The sequence below is a fragment of the Colletes latitarsis genome, chromosome 11 (assembly GCF_051014445.1).
Source record: "Colletes latitarsis isolate SP2378_abdomen chromosome 11, iyColLati1, whole genome shotgun sequence".
Taxonomy (NCBI): Eukaryota; Metazoa; Arthropoda; class Insecta; order Hymenoptera; family Colletidae; genus Colletes; species Colletes latitarsis.
In genome coordinates this window covers 15523056-15545132 of record NC_135144.1, presented here as the reverse complement: position 1 = coordinate 15545132, position 22077 = coordinate 15523056, and the positions used below count along the sequence as shown (strand labels likewise).

The 22077-nt window shown below is 32.7% G+C and overlaps 4 protein-coding genes across 9 annotated transcripts; 2 read left to right on the top strand and 2 right to left on the bottom strand.

The window, feature by feature from the left end:
- Window positions 1-242: 242 nt before the first annotated feature.
- Lap1 (leucine rich repeat containing protein 7 lap1) lies at window positions 243-8283 on the bottom strand. Of its 5 annotated transcripts, XR_013080769.1 has the most exons (12): window positions 7676-8282; window positions 7414-7580; window positions 7208-7343; window positions 6833-7122; window positions 6051-6762; window positions 5583-5773; window positions 5269-5382; window positions 4691-5123; window positions 3728-4581; window positions 3572-3643; window positions 3248-3498; window positions 243-3142 (listed from the first exon to the last, which is right to left on the bottom strand). XR_013080769.1 is itself a non-coding variant. In XM_076778652.1 (11 exons), exons 2-11 carry the CDS (start codon window positions 7567-7569, stop codon window positions 3322-3324), a joined length of 3132 nt encoding a protein of 1043 aa, XP_076634767.1. In that variant the 5' UTR covers window positions 7570-7580; window positions 7676-8283; the 3' UTR covers window positions 243-3321. The 5 variants fall into 5 exon arrangements, 4 of the variants coding, with proteins under 4 accessions (XP_076634767.1, XP_076634765.1, XP_076634766.1 ...); XM_076778652.1 differs by having other exon boundaries at window positions 243-3498; window positions 3728-4578; window positions 7676-8283; XM_076778650.1 differs by having other exon boundaries at window positions 243-3498; window positions 7414-7596.
- A 17-nt stretch (window positions 8284-8300) lies between these two features.
- Window positions 8301-13954, top strand: LOC143348455 (RUN domain-containing protein 1). Its single transcript, XM_076778668.1, has 9 exons — window positions 8301-8857; window positions 9003-9096; window positions 9171-9338; window positions 10354-10534; window positions 10599-10693; window positions 10769-11527; window positions 11601-11698; window positions 11768-11862; window positions 11950-13954. The coding sequence occupies exons 1-9, from the start codon at window positions 8703-8705 to the stop codon at window positions 12054-12056; spliced, it is 1752 nt and encodes a 583-aa protein (XP_076634783.1). The 5' UTR covers window positions 8301-8702; the 3' UTR covers window positions 12057-13954.
- Window positions 13376-22063, top strand: LOC143348460 (replication factor C subunit 4). Of its 2 annotated transcripts, none has more exons than XM_076778682.1 (7): window positions 13376-13464; window positions 20153-20287; window positions 20374-20649; window positions 21053-21446; window positions 21523-21636; window positions 21730-21813; window positions 21883-22063. In XM_076778682.1, the coding sequence occupies exons 2-7, from the start codon at window positions 20175-20177 to the stop codon at window positions 21973-21975; spliced, it is 1074 nt and encodes a 357-aa protein (XP_076634797.1). In that variant the 5' UTR covers window positions 13376-13464; window positions 20153-20174; the 3' UTR covers window positions 21976-22063. The 2 variants fall into 2 exon arrangements, with proteins under 2 accessions (XP_076634797.1, XP_076634796.1); XM_076778681.1 differs by having other exon boundaries at window positions 13409-13464; window positions 20158-20287.
- Nrk (Neurospecific receptor kinase) lies at window positions 14081-19830 on the bottom strand. Its single transcript, XM_076778667.1, has 6 exons — window positions 19271-19830; window positions 19005-19195; window positions 18671-18932; window positions 18352-18594; window positions 18088-18275; window positions 14081-17927 (listed from the first exon to the last, which is right to left on the bottom strand). Exons 1-6 carry the CDS (start codon window positions 19329-19331, stop codon window positions 16926-16928), a joined length of 1947 nt encoding a protein of 648 aa, XP_076634782.1. The 5' UTR covers window positions 19332-19830; the 3' UTR covers window positions 14081-16925.
- Window positions 22064-22077: the final 14 nt, after the last annotated feature.

The window sequence follows — 22077 nt, the reverse complement described above, 5'->3', positions numbered from 1 at the left end:
ATGGTGACCAGTCGAACTGTGAGCAGTTTTGTACATTAATCTATACACATTGTCATACAAATTATTCAAATGGAAGATATACAAAAAATATGTTAAGGAAGTGGCTGTACCGATTAATATCTTTGCGTAACGATTGCTCTTTATAAAAGATTATTTCATCTTTGAAGCATTAGAATCGTTATTATAAGATAAAAATTCAGCAGGAAAAAGAATTTGTAAGAGAATCGTAACCCAAATAAAAGTCTCTATAACAAGTACGACCACTTATTTGTTTATATAGTATATATGTAATTTGTATATACATAATTTAATGTATCGCATTTTCAATCACACATATCCTGTACAGTCATTCCATTCCCTTAAATGCCACATAAATATTTACTCAAAAAGTAGTCAGTCTGTTTAGTAGTAGAGTAGTAGAAAAGATTGTATATGTGTGCTCATGGTCCAAAATTTTTGTCACAATCAATTTGCCTTATAAAAGACTAATGCAAAACTAGTGACAATAATATTGTAATATTTTAAACAAAATATTTAATCCTGTTGAGAAACTTAATGCACATGCAAAAGTCAATGTGTACACTTACTATGAATAACTGTATGAAAGTATTTCTTTAAACGTAAATGCATATATAAATATACCATTTTTCTTTATTATTAGTTCTTACGAAGTAAAACTCATATTTAAAAAAACTACACAAAATATTAATATAAATACAAACATAATTAGATGAAACTACAATTCACCATCAATCATACTCTTATTTCCCAATATGACTAGGTATACAGATTACTATTGGTAATGTATTTAGTCCAGAAATTTAAATACGTAGCTGCTTTTATATAATAGAACTATGTATCCTCAAGAAGGTGATGAAAACATCATACTTTTTATAATATCAGTTTTGTCGATATAGCTTAAATTAGAAGTACTTGAATCATGTATAACTTTGACTAAGAATACGTCGTAATTGAGTATATGGTCATTAAAAATTACTTTCACAAAATACATAAGCAAAAGTGAGGATCAAAAATAATCTGTTTTTTTTTTTTCTTAGTTTGTTTCGAAAATATATCAAAATGCGATCTCTACATATTTTTCTTTATAGAAAGAGAAACTCTTATTCGCTGAATAAGATTTTACTCGGAGGAAATCTTTCTGAAAATATACATTTTCTGTTATACTTTTCAATTTTGGAAGTTTTAAGCTTCATCGTAGCTTCGAAGAACATACTGAACAACCTGTAGCTTAGACAGTTATAGAATAGAATATTTTATATACATTTGAAATTATGCTCGACACACGCATTCATACATATATGTATTTCCATTGTATAGCTATCATGTTGTAACTATAACCATAACATGTACATGTGACGGAGTTTTTAATGAAATTACCACAGAATCTTATGCTTAAATTAATATGAAAAAATAACCATTTCAAATCTACTTTGCAAAATACTTAGGAAAATATAAAACAAGCAATACATACAATATTTAAATACATTTTCAAAAATGCATAAAACGTATCGCCTAAATATTCCTATGCTTAGCAAAATTAATTAAAACTACAACTAAATTTGTAAAAAAAAAAAAAGAAGAACATAGATAACGAGAATATCCATTGTAATTATTCGGTATGCGAGGTAAAGTGAAGTGCAATATTGTTATCTTGCTGTAAAAGTTCTGGGATACAAAGAGTGTACTTGTTATAACTGATATCTCGACATGAACAGTTCATTTGTGCCATACATCATCATACAACCTTTCTAAACATTTATCTCACAGCTCTACCCCATTTACATGAATAACTTTCACCTTTCGGTACAGCTCCGCTAACATAGAAAAGTAGTGTTTTATCTTACGGTCTGGCATTATGCCATATCAATAACTGCTGTTAAAAACAGTTTCTACAAGGTACATACATTTGTTCCTTTAATATAGAATGAATCAAACATCATAATAATTCACAACCACAACAATAACAGTTTCATTTTGTTAATGACTTAACATCTGAATTTATGATAAAAAAAAAAGAATTACTAAAATATATTTTAGTCTTTAATATAGTAGACGTATCACGAATCAATGGCAAGCAAAAATATCTAAAATTGTCATAGACGAGACATTAAATATAAAAATCTAATTCTTATAAGTAATGCGTTGAACGAAAAAATTCGTTTAAACTTAAACAATTTTAAATTTGCAATGAACCATATTTTTTCAAGACCAATAATGGTAAGATTATTATAAATGTTACGAATAAAATTACGGCACATAGAAGAATATTTTTTTTCTCCTGCTACTGTATCAAGATTCTCACAGATACATTTTTAAATAAAAACCAAACGTGCTACTTATGAATCACAGATCATAAATAATATAAATAAAATAAGTTTATTTGTGGAACTCTGTGCGCTTCAAAAATCTATAAGGTAAAATTAGAATCTTATAGAAAAATCATTCCTAGGCATAAAAAATATTAAAAAAATGTCTGTAAGAATCCCGTCCGCCTATCAAAGATAATTTTCGTATATAATATATATATAATATATATATATATATGCATAATATATATGTGTATATTCATTTTTATATAGTTATTTTTTATATATATAATTAATAAATAGTATTTTGTTTCTGGCACATTGTCAGCCCTCCGCAAAGAGAACAAATGAGTTGACACAAATACAACAAACACCACAAAACAACATAAGTATATGTTTATGCAGTTAGAAATTTAGGGAAAGAAAACTTATTACCCTAATTGTTCACTAAATAGCTTACTATCTTACGTTACTTACGTGGGCAAATAATACGAGTGAGCTGTGAATTTGCCCATGAAGAAATATCATCTTAAAAATACCTCTTGTACATTACATTTCAAACTTTTCCATCGATAATTGTGCAAGGGAACGCGCGCATAATCTACGGTATAGCCTAACCATCGAATTCTTATATTTGAAGTTTGTTATTGCATTTTTATTTTTTGAAGTTATCGCATTTATAAGTAGCATGATCACTGGAAGCCAGAAATTATTTGTTTTTTTCCCTCAAATAAGTACCTCCACTTTCACCTTTGGTAACGCTGTTTCAGTCGTACAAATCAGTCGCTCGATAGAGTCGGAAAGAGCACGATCTACTACCGTGAAAACAAGCGTTCGAAGCAAATAAAATAAAAATTCCTGTGTTTTCGTGCGTTTTCATCAATGTCGATTATAAAAAATATATACACTAAAAGACTTACGTAAAATGTAATCAGTCTGAATCACATGAACTGATAGTATGTGACAAGAAAACAATCTGTCCATTAACTTGATGTCATTGATGACGGCTGATCATCATGGACACCACTGCACCGGTAGCTCGAAGAACAGCTACAGCATTATTGTGATCAGATTTGGTGAAGTCTATGCCATCTACTTCTAAAATCTTATCTCCTGGTCGAAGTGTACCTTGAGCTGGACCGTCTGGGTTAACTTTAGTCACAATAATTCCCTGAGACGAAAACATAAGTTCATTTACAAGCAGATCAAAATATATTTCCCCTTTCAGAGATTTGAAAACTTACAGTTTCTGCGCCTGCCACCCCACCGGCTATGCTAAAACCAAGGCCTGGATTTTTTTTAACTTGAACAGGCAACTACAACGTAATAATTAATTATTGCTGACTGTTCAATACGCTTAAAAATATCCTATATATTCTCGTAAGAAAAAATAAACATACTACATTAGCGTTTTTGTGTGGGCCAAACATCCACTTAAATCTCGGTTTTCTTTCCATGTTTAGCAATTCATTCATTCCAGCAACTTTATTCTTGTTAGCGTTAGAATTGTCCACCTCGTTCAAAGATTTATTATTAATAGAAACTGGTGTGCTTCGACCGGAGTTACTTTCGTTCTTTATGCTCGTAGGACTGTTCATGTTCGTCATTTCATTAGAAATGCTTTTCGAAATCGTATCTTGACCATCTGTGTTCAAATTTGCAACCAGGTTTAAATTCAGTGTGTTTAACGATGCTAAATTATCGCACGAAGTATTGTTGTTCAAGATACTTCCGTTCACTATTTTCTTTGATCGATCTGAAAGTTTCGGTTGCGTAGAGATCGGACTTCGATACTTTTTTCCAGTCACCGGTGACGTGGGTATGCATGATGCGTTTATTATTTTTAAAGTTTCGTAATCCTCGACGGAAGAGTTCGTACATTTCTTCGATAGATCGATACTCGAAACAGAATTCGTAATTTCTAAATGTTTCGCCTTCAAAATCGGAATTCGACTTGGCTTCAACGATCGATCCCCTTCAAAAGATTGTTCTGCATCACTCGGTTCTGTCAACACGTTAGTTTTATCTGGTGTATTTGAAAAACTTGTTTCTCCATTGTTAAATAAGACGTCGTTTGTTACATCTACATTGTCCGACGAAAATGTTTCACTACACAAACGCACGTACTCTTCCGCTTTAAATGATTCTTCATTTCCATCGTAATTTTGCATTTGAGTTTCCTGAGGTGTGTTTGAATTTGATATGTCGATATCGATTTGAGGAGAGACGATAGTTGATGTGTCCGATTGACCTGCTAAAATAGTGAAATGTACGCTTAAAACCTATTTTTCAAACGTATACAGTAGCAGATCTAAGTATGTATACGAAACTCCAAAAGTAATTAGAAAGAATAAATAACGTACATTGAGTTAACTGTTGAAAAAGTGCTGCCTTCTTCGAAAAAGCAGCAGCAATGTGATACGGTGGTGGGACGGGTGGAACTTCATTTATTTTTGGGGTTTGAACGTGAATTTGATCGGTGTTATTACTACCTACAGCAAACTTTTCGGACTCTACAATTTTTGCTGTATTCGCTTTCGAGTACTCATCTGGTTTCCAAGTAGAATTTACATAATCTGCTACTGTTGGAGGCTTAGAAAGATACTCGGACGTGGGATTACGAATATATTTTGCTTCTCGAATATCCGGACTTTTTTCCTTTGCAAGTACTGTTTTATTTGCTTCGTCAGAGGATTCCTCTGACACGGATTGCTCTGTTCCAACATCCGTAAGACTACCGTTCTTATACCCTTTTGATACATGACGTTCAGTAGGTGAAAGTGAAGAATGTGAACCCTGAAGAAACAGGAAATTGTGTATGTACATTTTAGTGATCGAAAACTTGAAACACTTTTCCAATTAAATTTTGCTCCAATGTCATCAACAGTTAATCTGAAATCTAATAAATTTCCTTTCCTTTTCATACTTCTCTGATTAATACCTTATTAAATAAACTTTGCGGAAAGCAGGTTCCAGTTTTTGAAGTAAGGTCCAGAGTAGTAGTAGCTTTTGCAATAATAGCTTCTTTGATCATAGTCTCCTGTTCTAAATGCATCTGTAAGTTTCAATTGGCATTCTTCCTGTATTCTTATTTTTATTATAATATGAAAATACGTACACATAAATATAACAACACAAATTGATTATGCTTGAAAGTACTAATATTTTTCAGTGCTATTTTTCATTTGAAATTTTTTCAATTTTATTGTATCATTCAATATAGTGAGTAATAAACAAGTATTCGATGGTACGTACTCTTTGATCGTGAGCTGATTGATGCTGTAAATTGCGGGCATGCCTAGCAAGGTTGCGCAGCTCTTTAGGGTAGGGAGTTGGTGCTCGATGAAGTTGCCTAGGGATTTCGGATTCTACCTCAGCAGCAAAACATATCCTTTTTCCAGTACCAACAATTGAACTCGAAATTAGTCCTACAGCCGGCGGTATTTCTATATTTAACAGACATAAAATTGTAATTATAGATTTATTTACGTTAAAGTTGCAAAATATTTGAAAGTAATAATTATTATACACTCTAGGAAATATGTACTTTTCTTCAATTTTATACTATACCATTTCATTCCTCATCTTCCTCCTCATTATCCACTAGCAGCAATAACGTATCATATATGTATAGTTAGTAAATAGTTATTTATAAGATTAAAGATACAATATATATTATCACAAGACATCTATACATTATGTAGATAAATAAAAGACACTCACGTTCGAGTTCCTGTCGTGGTTTTTGTGGAAGCATAAAACAACTTAGCACCATCATATCTTCTTCACAATTGAATTCCTGTTGTAGTGGCACCAATGGTTGACTTTGATTGTCGCTCAGCCATAAAGCTTTCAAATTGTTCAAGTTCAACATAGACACAGGCAAATATTTAATACAGTTGTTCACAAGATTGAGGACCCTTAATGAGGATAAATGACCCAGTTCAGGTGGAATCCGCGTTAGATTGTTTGATCGCAACGAAAGCAGTGATAATGCAGTGCAACTTCCAATTTCTGGTGGAAGGCATCTCAAATAGTTATTGTCTGCATTTAAACAGTGTAATTTTCGCAAAAGTCCTATGGACGACGGTAAATATTCAAGGAAGTTCTTAGTAACTATAAGCTCCTCTAAGCTTGACATCTGTCCAATGTCATTTGGCAGTGCATTCAATTGATTGTCATCAACTTTGAGGGTCACAATTGTACGTAGATAGCAAAGGGAATCTGGTAACTGGTAAATTTCATTCGAAGAAAGATGCATAATCGAAATATCTCTCCAGCCTTCTACTTCTGATGGAATAATATGAATTGCATTCATTGTGCAATCAAAATGATTTAAACGATAAAGTTGATTGACATTAACTGGTATACGTCTAATATCATTGCCATCTATCCACAATTCGGTGAGGTTGATAAGATCCCCAACAACTTCAGGCTAAAAAAAATATAATTAATTAATATATGCGGTAAAATAAATTATTTAACTGTATCGAAGCAGAACTTACCAATTCAGTGAAATCATTATTACCAATGTCAAGTCTCTGCAAATTTATTAAACGGCTCATACTCTTTGGCAATGTCATCATATTATTCTCTCTAAGCTCCAATGTCAGGAGAGCAGAGAGTCTTCCAAAATTTGCTGGTAGATATTCTATGTATGCATCGTTTATATATAATTCTCGTAACCCAACAATATGTGTAATAGCATCTGGGAAACGTTCAAAAGGATTAACACTGATATCTATAGAACGAAGATTTTTACATTCTTTTATACTATCTGGTAATTCTTTAATACCTGAAAAGATAAATATAATATCGATAAGAATCAAGAAATACTTTGTAACAAAACAGTTTTGGCGAAAGCAACATTGGGTACATACTATTTTTACTAAGGTCTAAATATTCCAGGTTGATTAATGATGCTATGGCGGGTGGTAACGTGGTGACTTCATTATCACTAAGGGAAAGTACTCGCAATTCATGGCACTGAAACAGTGGCCGTGGAAGATCCTTTATCTGTAATAAAGTATGTTATTAATATTGTTCAAAAACATATATAAAACGAACTTGTAATATTTATACTTACTCTATTGGCATCCAGATACAGCTTCTCTAATGTTCTTTCATAAATGAACACGTCGGGTGGTACATCATAAAGATTACAGTGACTCAAATGCAACTCACAAATATCTTCTTCCTGTGCTCTCAAACATGCAGCGCACTGCCACCAAGCACTACCCATTTCATGTATAACTATAAACGAATCTTTCTTAAAATCTAATCAAGATAGATAGCATGACAAAACTGCTAAAATAATTTTAAAAAAAGAAGCGAAATGCGATTATTACCTATAATACTTCAAGAATGATTCTCCAAGAACATCGATATATCTATGGCAAGTAGACAAATCCGTGAACAGTACGAAACTCGCTAAAGACTATTGTTTCATGGAATTCTTGAAAATCATTCATCAATAGGTGCATCGACGTTCCGTTTCTTTCGTGTCGGCTTCGCCAGGGTTATTTCCTGCCGCATCATCGCGAACACCACGATGTCGGTGAGTTTCTTTCTCAAACGGTACGGGAACAATCGCACGGACCGTAACGATAAACCAATCGACACCGAGTAGATGTCAAGAGATGCAGGTTATTCGATAGATTTCGTCAAAGGTTTCTCTCATGAACATATCTCACTGTTCACTCGTTGATCCTAATCTTTCGCGGAATTAGAACGACATACCGCGATCCATCGAGCGACAAAGGATCTTCCGACGGTACAACAATCTGACGCATTTATGGGAATTGAACGGACTTGAGTCTATTCATTGAAAGAAAAACCTTCGATGAAGTATAATGGTCCGTTCATAGCGTTTAAACGATGATTTTCCATCGTATCGATAGTCGGATGATCGTCGGAAGATTTTACGTCGTCGAGCAGTAGAATGGATCAGTTTTATTAAAATTTATAACGAAGAAAAAATATTCAGCGTAACGAACAGTTATCGAGTGTTCTTAACAGCCTGAATCGATCACAGACGGATTTTTATCGTGATAAAAACGAGCCAATTCTAAATCTGCGATAGATGAAAGTATTTTACGTGAGAATGCGCCTTAGAATGCACATAATCGACAACGGCCAGTGACGTTTACAGTCGTACACGTGCGCAGAAGTTAATTAATGGATTAAACGTGACAAAAAGGTGGAAGACCAAACGTTGTGATCTCCTGCGACGGGAATCTAATTTTTGACGCGTAAAGATGAAGAGATCGAAACGCGTCACGACGTTCGGCTGTATCTAACGAGAGTCTGAACGAGAGAATCAATAAATGTGAGTTAAGGTTTTAGAAGAGTATCCGGATCGTAAACGATAAGAAAATGAGTACTGAGGAACATAAGGGTTGTGAGAACGAGGATATTGAGAATTCAGATGAAAGTGACAGACCCTCCGGGGAAAGATGGGCGCCAGTTGGAGCGAATGATGGTGACAATGATTTCGCCGACGAATATAAATATGTTGATAACATGGAGAAGTAAGTAGTTTGTCAATTCAAGCTGTAAATACATTGTTTACTTACTATTGTATTTAAGTATGTGAACAAATTATAAGAAATATAGTTTTAGGAACAGTTTAAGATCTTTAATGTATTATTTAATATTCTTTATATATTATAATAGTTTATCCCATGACATGGAGAGGCTAAAAATGCTTGAAGAGGAACAGGAGATGCTTAATTCATCCCTTATAGCATTAACCACTCATTTTGCTCAGGTATGAAATATTTCTCAAAGTTTGTGCACTGTGTCTTTAAGAATATATGATTTAAACATCAAGACTATTTGTAGGTTCAGTTTCGCTTACGTCAGATTGTGGATGCACCTACGAATGAAAAAGAAACATTGCTCAAAGAATTAGAAGAGTTTGCTTTCAGAGGGATACCTGATGTTCCAAATGATTTCTCATTTGATAGTAGATCAATTACTCCAACTTCTCCAATGTCCTGCAAGCAAAGTGTAAGCCATATGAAAATCCCTCGTATCTTCATTTAATCTTTTGGTATTATATTTATTATTTATCTCTGTTTTGCATTTTTTTTTTATCTTTTTTATGTTTTCAATATACAGGGTGTTCGGCCATTCCTGAAAATAATTTTAATAGCAGATTCTAGGGGCCAAAATAAGACGAAAATCAAGAATACCAATTTGTTGATTGAGGCTTCGTTAAAAAGTTATTAAGGTTTAAAGTTCCGCTTGTAGAATGGCAATCTGCGAACAGCTGCGTACGCGTGATAGTGGTTCTCATTTACAAAACTGTAAGACTGTCGATACGTCAGTAAGTAGAGTTTCTCATGCTGAATGAGAACCACTATCGCGCGCTCGCAGCTGTTCGCAGATTGCCGTTCTACAAGCGGAACTTTAAACGTTAATAACTTTTTAACAAAGCCTCAATCAACAAATTGGTATTCTTGATTTTCGTATTATTTTGGCCTCTAGAATCTATTATTAAAATTTTTTCCAGGAGTGGCCAAACACCCTGTATTAAACTTATGTTTATACTATTTGCTTTGCTTGTATACCACCAACAAACGTACAAATCTGTAATATATGTTTTATTTTTTTATAATCTTTATTTAAATCACTAGTTTATAAATCAGAATAATATTTATGTTGTACTGGGAAATAAAAATCTTTCTATGCATTGATTTTAGTATATTCCTTTACGCTCGAGAAGAGACTTTCAGTCGCTGTTAGGTTTTATGCACCAACTTTGCTTATATTAAATTTTGTTGAACCTCAGAGCATTGGCAGAAATGTCGACTCATGAATAAGTTCCGAAGTTAAAATAGTGATAAGATTTTGTTGACTCAAATTTGGCCGCGACAATGCCTGTTATTATTTTTAAATAGTGCCTAATACACCAACACCGTTAAAGATAAGAAACGAATTATTCTTAAGTGCCTTACTTTGTGTGTGATGCAATAATTAAGTAAAATAGATGATTGAATGCTTAGCATTTACAATTTAACAGATATCCGGGGTAATTAACGATGTTGACGTTGAATCTAAAATGGCGGTACAAAGAACAAAACAGAAAGAATTGATATGTCAGTTAAAGTCTCAGTTAGAGGATCTAGAGAAATATGCTTATGAAACTGGTAACGCGGATTTACCACAAAGCATGATATTAGAACGACAGAATATCATAATCAGTAAGTCATTTTAAAATATGTACTTGTGTACTTGCATAGCACCTACAGTGATTTTCTTTTGTAGATCATTTAAAAGAAAAGTTAAATTTTAATGTTGACGACCTATGTAAATTACCAGTTGATGATTTAAGATGGCAAGTAGATTATGCTATAAGTCAGGTAAATTACTTAGGGCGTATTAACGAATCAATATTTATAGATAATTTGAAAAGGATTAATAAGTTTTGTTTACAGATTGTTAGTCCTTTGAAAATGAAAGAACAACTAGTGACTCAATTAAAAACACAAATTGCAGATTTAGAGCGCTTTATAAATTACCTTCAGGGTGAAGTCAGTACAGAAACTTTAGCGTGTACTTGCGCGTGTCCCGTCCACACTAGTGGTTCTGCTTATTCAGCTTCGTACGCTAAGAAAGCATTTAATAGGAAACCAATAGAGGAGGAAAGTACAACTAGAACTCTTAACACCGTTAAGAAGGTCGTGGCTCTTTTGCATATGTTCCTAGTGTCTCAGTTAGGATGCGGTAGTGAACGGGTGCGAAGAAACTTTAAGAAAAATTCTCTACATAATTGGCGCGATTTAAGAACAAGATTAGATATTGCGGTTGAGCACGTCATAGAGACTATTGCAGACAGTGAGCGTCATCCAGAAGACGATGATGTTAACGACAATGATTATGCTTCGGATTCAGATTCCACGTCGCATTGTAATGCTAGAGTCACATCTGCTGTAAGGAAGCACCTAGCAACCTCCATACGTGATTTAATGCAACATGGTTTAATGTCTGATGTGCGTTCTAATAGCGTAGTGCCGTTTGTGGGTTGTTTTCCCCAAAGAAACTCTTCTACTACTAATTTAATGCATGCATGGGAGCTAATACTGAAGTATTATGAAATTAAAAATGGCCATCGTTACAATTCTAGTCCAGCACAGAAATTATCCCAAAGTTTTAATCTAGATCTTGCATGTGGAAGAGTTATATCCTCCAAACAGGTGCCCATAATATATTTTAGTAATGATACCCTTTGGCGGCATGCACGTCATAACAAAGTATTCTAATTTTCAGAGCTTATTAACGACTATTGGGAATATTATTGCCTCGCATAGTCCATATAAAAGAAGTTATGATTCCCATTTTAAAGCATTTATATGTGCATCCCTAAAGTGAGTAAACACGTTATTAGTTTCCCTTGCAATAACAAGAATTTAAGACTCATTGCTGTTTTATTCTAGCACTAATAAGCTTGTTGCTTGGTTGAAACTTATCTTACAATGTCAGTATCTTCTCGAAAATCATTATACATCATGGAGTTACGTTGTAAGAACAGGTATATTGAAATATTCGTATGCAGATTATTGTCATCTTAAAGATAAACTTTAAAATTGCAATACTTGCTTATTGTTATTACAAACAGGTTTTCAAGATGCATTTCATACTCTCGATCGTCTTACCAACTACAAATTTGATTTACCAGTCGACCTGGCAGTAAGACAATTCCAAAATATAAAAGATGCATTTTGATCGCAAAGCCAATCAACGTTCACACTTAAGCGGGCATGTAGGTAGACACTTAGCGAGCAAAGTACTCAAGGTACCAAATATTGAAAACACGTAAATAAGAAACAGTATATTTTAACTTTATGTTGACATTCTAATAATGTGTCATTTCTTATTATTTTAAAATATTATTTCGTAATGAACATTCCTTTCTCATTCCCTGAGTGCTCATTAGTAAAAGATTGTTATGATGCAATAACATAGCTATAATAATTTAAAGTATCAGTATTTCGGAGCTAAATTCTCAGGGTTTGGGTTTTTAACTATTTTATTTTGGGAACGTAAAATGTCGCTTTATAAAATCTGAAAGAAAATAATTCGTTGCGTGCGGAGATTTTATGATGATCTTACGATATATAGTGTATATATGTATACATATGTATACACATATAACGTATAGTACAGGTATAATTGCAATGCTGCCTGATACAAGGACTGAAACATATTGTGTACCTAGTTATTTTAAAGTACATTTTCGGATATTGCACGTTCTCGATAAACTAATAAATCAACGATACTAGAAGTTTTATTTATACCGTTTAAAAAATAATCTCGTAAATTTAAATCAAATTTATATAATCGATGAGAACGATTTTCTCTGTGATGAAAATTAATGGAAGTTTAATACTGAATTTTTTCACAGTAACGGTAAAGAAGATCATATTACTTTTAACTAGAAAACCAATTGAAACCAAAGAATGAATTTTTTTTATTTTTTATTTTTTATTCTAGTACGCGATAGTCAGAATGAGTATATTTTTTTAATTTATAGTCTTAGCATTACTTTGTATGTTAGAATTAGTGAACGGATAATTTCATGGTAACATATCATTGAAGAAGTAGCCAAGTCTAATGACATATACCAGTGTATGCCATGTGTAAACATTAATGTTGTAATATATTGTCAACGTTTTATCTTCGTTGTGTTTTATAGAACTCTATAATTGGTTTATACATTTATTTAAACATTTATATAAGCATATTGATACGTACTGTAAATAACTGGTTAGTTTGCGAGAAGAGCGAAAGAGGCAGAAGAAAGGTTTTCCATTTGCTCTATCTACCCTCACCATTGATTACCCATCTCTATAATTTATATTCGGGTCAATGAGACGAGTCAGTGAAGAAAAATAAGGTATTTGTGTGATATCCACGTGGTCGATGCTGCGGCTGCAGTCATTGGCTGCCGAACACTCACAAGTCACATTCAGGGACGTTTGTTTACGTTTGCTGACTCGTCTCGTTGGCCTGAGTACAGGGTCTCGGTAATACTCCGAAAATACGTACAGTAGTCGGACGGAGATTGTAGACCATAACCAATCGAGCCCCGCATTCTTGTGCCTCGCAAACGTACCAGTTATATACAGTATATGTAAGTTGGATCTTTAGTTAAACATAATTGTCAAAAGAAGAGTTTAAAAAAGATTATATTTACTCTCGTTTTACTATGCAATAGATCGAATAAACTTGTATAGAGTGTTACATTATGTATACAGTTGCAAGTATGAATCTTATATAAATATTCCTTTTAATGATATAACATGTGTTCCTAATTTTATAAGCATTAAATGGTATATTGTTTAAGAAAAGCATACAGGTTCCAGAATCTACATATTAATAGAACACATGTATTATTTTCAAATAGTTAACAATTTATTAGATACACACACACATACACATACACATACACGCAGTTACTTCCAACTATCGTATCACGTGTATAAGATACATCACATGTAAGATAGTTTTAAGGGAAAGTCAAATGTATTATATAATATAAATATCTGCTTTTTATATACATAATAATTTGACATTAGTTTATTGAGAAAAGATATGCAAAAATATATTTATGAAGCAACGTATTTAGTTCTATAGTGTGATGTATCCTGATATTCCATTCCTTGTGGCAGGAAGAAACGAACGACAGAATACATGAAATTGGTTGTTTATTTCTTGTAAAAGTTGTACATTAGTAAAAGTTTCATGGCAGTTTCTTTTTCAACACGTTTGTAGTATTTCATTGATAATTCCTCGATATTCGTAGTAATAAGGTACGTAATTTTCGCTAATTTCTATTTAAACGTGGTTCTTTATAGTGAAATAAGGGACAACATTTAAAATTAGGCATGGGTATTTTTCAATTTTTTTTTTTTTTTCTTTTTAATTTTAATTCAATTTCATTTAGGATTGAAAATAGAGTATCGAGGAATCTCAATGTTCTTACAGATTAGATTATAGTTTGTTGTACATAAAATTCAGAATAGAGTCTACAGTGTCAATAACATATTTGAACTCAACGAATTATATAATACCAGAAGTTTCTTTCTTGGTCATGGACAATACGTTTTATATACGTATTATCGTAATATATCACGTACAACACTACTTATACAGGATACAAGTACACAGATGTAAGAGCACAAACTTGGTAAAGTTCTTTCTCCTCTTTCACAATATAAAAGTCGCGTATAAAAAAGTTTATGGAAGAGCATTTGGATATTGCATTCACATTCGTTTTGCATGTAGAGTATATAGTATTTGTTAATGCTCAACCAAGAATTATACTGGAACATAAGACATCTATATGTCTATTGCGATGCACGCTCATTAATTGCATTTAAAAATCAAATGACATTCATTAGCTATACTTATCTATGTACTTAAGAATAGGATACAACATTCATAAATGAATACACTGTTTATAACACATAGGGGTTGTTATGAAAATACTGATGAACGACACATTTATGGGAATGCAATTGCGATAATAAAGAAACGCAATAAGAAGTACTTTTAATATCGTAAAAAAAAAAATACTAAAATTACATCACATAATTGGAATAAAAGTCAAATATAATTACTAAAAAAGTTAAAACTAAATTTCTCTTAGGTCATGATAATATTTTTATCGAGATCTCTGAAAACTGTCTCGCAGAAAAATGCGTGTAATTATATCGTATATCCTATTAAACAAATAATATTTTCAACCAATGCTATGGTATAGTTAAAACATTCATTTAAATATTGTTTACAGCACAATAATTATTTACTTTCAAACCTTATGTATAACAGTTGCACATTATACACTCACTTAATGTTTCTTTTTTTTTTTTTACTGTAACATTCGTTATAATAGCTTTCATTGATATTCTTCGTACATTAAATAGGCTATGTTTTTGGTACAGCAACGATCTAACATCTAACAATTAAGGACAAGTTACGTATAACGTCACTAAATATAAACCCATTTTTTTATAGCCAAATTGTTTGCAGTTATATAAATTCAGTATTATTTGTCTTAGGCTTTAGTGAAACATTATTATTTGCTGCTTTATGTATATATAGGAAAGTTTGTCTGCCTTTTGTGACATAAAATATGTCGCTTAATATATATTCCTGTTCTGAAGAAGTAAGGAAATGCAGCATGTAGTTGTCAATACATACACTTACACATATAAATATATAGATATATGTATACAGCCCAACTAAATATTACTCTGGTTTTACACAAAAATGTTACAAATGGAGTAAAAGATAGAGTAAAGTTTTTGTGTTCATGGAACAATTCATTAAAGGAATTATAAACTTATTTCAAATTTTAAAAAATGAATTATCAGTCTTTGTGTTTATATGTAATGATAGGAGTAAAAAAGTTTGTGGAATTTGTGGAAATTCTCATGTTCTTGATTGCAAAGAACCAAACAATTCTCTATAAATAAATATTCAACTTCTTTTAAAGCTGACATTTTTAACAGTGTCTTTCAAAATCATACGATATATACATAAAATTTTACATAAATTTCACTTCATAAAAGTAGACAAATAAATATTATATACACACAATTTGCTAAAAGGACATTGTATTAAAAAATATGATGAGAATACTTTATAAAATTGTAATAGCAAAGCTGTCTTCTGTTTTTATTCACTTATCGGTATAAACAAATTAATAGTTTATTAATATTAACTACACACAAATTCATCTATCATTTGCTTTGCACATTGAGTTCTGTAATCTTATTACTCATACAATAAACATTCTATGGGTACTATATCATTACCACTGAAATTTTTGTATCATTATGTTTTATACTTAGCATTTTTACTGGCAATTAGTAGTATGTTATATTGTTACAAAATTCGTTGACGGAATGCGCGAAATCACAATAGATAAAATATAAATGCCATATACAAGTTCACGTGTGTGTAAAATTGTTTTTCATACCTATATGTTGATAATGTGATTATATTATGTCCCAATCTTTAATTATTCAATTTCAATATAAACCAAATAAATTATCGACGAATACGACTTGTTAATAAAATGAAATTTTTAAATATAAAAGAATACACTGATAATCATTCCAAAAATAACTTGAATTTAGTAATTTTGTATTTAAGAACATGATCTATAAACAATTTAAGAGAGAATTTTCAATAATTTTATACATAAAAAAAGGTTATAGACTTAATGTAATATACATATTTACAAGCAATTACATGTAAACCAAGTAAAAGAATTAAGATAAATAAATAAATATATATATATATTTATTTATGTGTTCCCTTTGGAATTATAAGAAAAATTATTTATTTTGTTTTATGAGATGTGTTCATTGATGTGAACATAATACTTGCCAATATCAAAACGTTTTTCATAAATACTTGGATCAGTTCTTTCAATAAAGCTACGTAATAAACATAACAAAGGCAATTACGCGCAACACGTAGGTACAATTTATCATTCACTTACCTTTATCTCCGCGTAAATATCACTTATTCCCTAATCGTACGAATAATCGAGTTCCTTTCTAGTGCAAATTATCATCAGACTCAAACGTGGATACGCAACGGTACACTGTCCGATTTATTTTCTGCTTCCAAATTATGCTTTATGGTGTCAAGAGTATTGTAAATTGTTCTGAAAGCAGGCCTGTCCGATGGTCTCCTGTTCCAACAGAGTTTCATCAGATCATATATCGCTTGCGGCGTGTTTTCGGGGCATTGAAGAACATTGCCTTCTTTAATGTATTTTACAACTTCCTCATGGGTCATTCCGTAATAAGGCTGTAGCGCGAAGCTAAATATCTCCCATAAGCACACCGCAAATGCCCATACGTCGGATTCGACGGTGTACTTATTGTACAGTATGCTCTCCAGAGGCATCCATCTAACTGGAATAGCATCTTGTTCGTCACCTTTGTAATAATCTTGCAAATAAATCTTCTGCGACAATCCAAAGTCCGCTATTTTCACAATCATTTGGTCATTTATCAAACAGTTTCTCGTTGCGAGGTCTCGATGGACGAATTTACGATCCGACAAGTACACCATTCCGGATGCTACTTGTAACGCGATATTGATTAAATCCATGTGCGATAAACGCGAGTCAGTGAAGTGTTCGTCCCTTTCTAAGCTTCGAATGATGTAATTACCCGGTGAACAAGATCGTAGAAATTCGTTCAAGTCACCGCGACCCATATACTCGAACAGAAGACACATTGGTCGACCCAATGCACATACGCCTAATAGTTTGACGATGTTCGGATGATCAAATTCGGCAAGTAGACACGCTTCGCGCTCGAAATCCTTCAGCAGATCCTCTGATGCTTCGTCTTTGAGCATTTTAACAGCAACGTTTGTAAACTCTTCGCCTGGAACAAGACCAGGCGCTTTTGCTTGAAACACTCTACCGAAAGCACCTTGTCCTAAATCTCGTTCGTATATAACGTTGTTTCTTGGAAATTCAAGTTTTTCCAATTTCGGATTAAGCTGCGCACTTGTCTTATGGTATGCATTGTTGCTTGGCAGTTTGTCCAAATCAATAGTGACATACTAAAAATTATATATAAATGTATAACATGTATATCATTACCATTCTTGTCGTAATAATAGCATAAAGACCAGACTCAGCATTATTTTTCTGGGCAAGTTTCATCTTACGTACAAGATTTCATACATTATAATTTGCAAATACTAATTGTTCATAATATACCTGGTTATTTGTTGGGTTATATCCTTGATGTCGTTTGTGCAGTCTATGACTTAAAATAATTGATAATACGGTTCCAGTTATAATTAAAAACCCCAATGAAGATAGAATCAATATGAACATTGGAGTAAACAATGTATCCATAGTTAAATCTTTTGGATCGATCTCCAGTACCTTACTCGTTACGTTATCTGAGTTGGAAACAATAGTAAATCAGAACAAGTACAATCGATTTAATTGACGTTCTATAAAGTATTAATTATGTACCGCATATAGGAATATCACAATGTTGCCATCGTATTTGAGGATCCATGGTGAAACACCATGGCATTGGTTCGTCTCCACCCGCATTTCTACAATAGTTTTTTCCATTACGAATTTGAGGGAAGACGTCCGGCGGTCTGTCATGATTGTGTGGCATTTGTGCATTCCATGATTGACAATCTAAGCCAAACTTTGTTTTATTTACTTTACCCAAATAAAATCTACCATTTCCTTTAACACAGTCGTCTGAAATAATGCGCGATTAAAAAGTTAAAAAACACATATACGAATCATGGATAAACTAATTTTATGTCTGCTTTACATGTAACATGGTCTTGGTTCATATCGGTTAAATGAATGTGAGAACAGATCATTTTTCCTGCCACTACTTTTGGTAACAATTCGCATTCTGGCAATGTAAAATGTCCCCGTGATCTGATATAAATCTCCCTCTGTTTGTTATCCTCTATCATTGCCCAGTCATTAAAACAGAATTGATGCCGTACTGCCATACAATCTTCGTAACATAATGGCAGGCCAACCGAGTTATGACATTGTGGAAAAGCATACATACACAGCATTTTCTAAAATGATAAAATATTGTTCAGATATGGGTTCAGATACATGCTTTGTTTTATTACATTAATAAATATTACCTCTGCCGCCGAACGACATGGCTCATAAAGTTTTTGTATCAATTCTTCCCATAAATTGGTTGTAATCTGTTCATTCAACAATCCTCCAGGATTATTGTTAGAATCATTGAACCATACTTTTCCAATGCCAGCTAAATACTTCTTGCAAATCTTTCCACTATATGGTGCACAATAACCCTGAGATTCTGGTTCTACAAAGAAAAGAAATACAAAGTAAAAGTTTTACATTCTTGATAATCCTATTTTATTTCTTATGAAATACGTACTGGTGTGCACAGAACTGAAATGCAAAATGATTGCTACCAGAGTAACAATCCAGAACACCATTATTTAAATGTATTGTTCGAAAGAGTGTCGAGAACAAAAATATCACATGTTTAAAAGAAGATTCACTGTACGAAAAATACGCGGATGCCGGTGTCGTTTAATTTACATTGAATTGTATCGAATCCATGGTACAATTTAAATATTTTTTAACGTTCAATCGATCACGATGATCCATTCTACACGCTACGCGAACTTTTACGCGTTTTTTGTCCTATTCAATAACCACTGAATGAATATTATAATTATCGATTGTAATTTTTCAAACTGTTTTCAATGGGGGTAGTACGATAATTCAACAAAAATAATGTCAATGAACCGAACTACAACATGAAACACATAATTCGTTATTCATTCAGTATTGTTTAACTATCCTAAGAAAACTTCACGTTTTCTCTCTTATACATGCTATAAACCATCGTACAACCGAGTATTCCCTTTTATTTACAATACCGATACGACGAACAAACGGTAAATTTGTTCGTTTTGTAACGAATGTAAGTAGCTGCTAATCTAACGGAAATTTGGAACTAGAACATTACATGCATTCGATAATCGACCTCTTCATACATGTCCATTAATGCGTAAATGAATTCGTTTGAAATAGTTCATAATTATAGGTAAAATTAATGAAACTGCTAATAATAGCAATCAATTACAATCGTAACTGAGAACAATCATGAATTTCGAATACAAATATTTCGAATGAAAATACGTAGTTCCTTTTGGAAAATTTGTCTCGAAACGTTGGTGTGATTGGATTTGGAAGGAAAATGCGCGGGAATAAACATCGGTTTATTATATGAAATTATTTTTCCGTTAAGAAAAGTTTGGGATAAGAGAAGCATGCAGGCATTTTTGAAAACGGGAAAATTGGGACCTGGTGAATCTAAAAAACCTTCGAGTTCACGTACAAAGGAAGAACGTAATGCTCCTGCACCGCCATGGGTAGAGAAATAGTAAGCATTACCGCGTGGTATAACCTTCATCGGTGAAATTTCTGAACTTGCTATCTACCAGTTTCAAAATTTTCGTATTTTTATAGCCGCCCGAGAACCGTGGAAGATGTAGTCGAACAAGGAGAAGTAGTCGAGGTATTGAGGCAATGTTTAAAGGGCAATGATTTTCCAAATTTGTTATTTTACGGCCCTCCGGGAACTGGTAAAACAAGTACAATATTGGCAGCAGCCAGACAATTGTTTGGTAGTCTTTACAAAGAGAGAATATTGGAATTAAATGCCTCGGATGAAAGAGGTATCCAAGTTGTGAGGGACAAGATTAAATCGTTTGCTCAACTTACAGCAGGTGGTTCGAGAGATGAGTATGTTTACTTCTATATTGTATTTATAAATGTACAGAAATATTGTTATTATTTTATGGAAAATCAATGATGCGTAGTAAAAGGTTTGAGAATTACATTGGAGTTGTATGCAAAGGTCGTTCAGAGAATATAGTTGTTGTCAGGAGTTATAACAAAGATTTTAGCAACTCTTATTGCCAACTAGAAAGCAAAATGCTTTCGACAGGTTGTCCCAAAAGTATAGTAAAGTTTTAAACTTTTGGTCCTGAAGTAGAAGCAGACAAATAAAATAAATATTATTCTCTAACGATCTTGCATACCATTCTTGTAATTACTATGATAACGGCACAATCTGAGACATATAGTACATAATAATTGCAAATATAATTCAGGGAGCATTTATTACATCGATTCAATTTTTCAGTGGGAAACGTTGTCCGCCTTTCAAAATTATTATTCTCGACGAAGCAGATAGTATGACCAACGCCGCGCAATCAGCTCTTCGTCGTACCATGGAAAAGGAATCTCATAGTACCCGCTTTTGTTTAATTTGCAACTATGTATCTAGAATTATAGAACCACTGACTTCACGTTGTACAAAGTTCAGATTCAAGCCTCTGGGAGAAGATAAAATCATAGATAGATTAGAGTATATATGCAAACTGGAGGACTTGAAAGCAGAAAAGTCTGTTTTATTAAAAATTGTCGATGCCTCGGGTGGAGATTTGAGACGCGCCATAACGTGTTTACAATCTATTACAAGGTTAAAGGGTCAAAACATCGAAATTACGGTGGATGATGTCGTTGAAATAATAGGGGTAACATATAATTTAATTTTTAAGCAATTTATATCAATATTGTTTAGTTGTTTATAATTCAGCGAATATATAACAGGTTGTTCCTGATAAATGGTTGGACAAGTTGATGGAAGTGTGTAAAACAAAAGACTATAGCAAGGCTGAAGCATTTGTCGACGAATTTATGTTGGAAGCGTACGCTACGTCTCAAGTAAGATCTCTACATATGTTTAGAACCGTAGTCGAGATATCGAGATATCAATGTCGAGATAGAGTATATAACTTTTATTTTTCCCGCCTGAAGGTTATCGAACAGCTTAGCGAAAGAATGATATATTCCAACGAATTATCGGACAAACAAAAAGCGTTGATCGCAGAGAAACTTGGGGTAAGGGTTTCTAATTATTTTCACAATACAAATAGTATTTATTATTCATTTTCTCGTTTCCGTATTTAGGAATGTAACTATAGATTGTTAGATGGTGGAAGCGAATATATACAACTTATATGTCTTTGTTGCGGCATAATGAAAGCTTACGAATTAGTGTAAACTTTTATAGTATCTAAGTATATGACAGTGTATTTTGTTATTTTTTTTAGACTGTTTTTTATACGAATAAATATTTATTATTTTCCTATGAACTTGATTAGA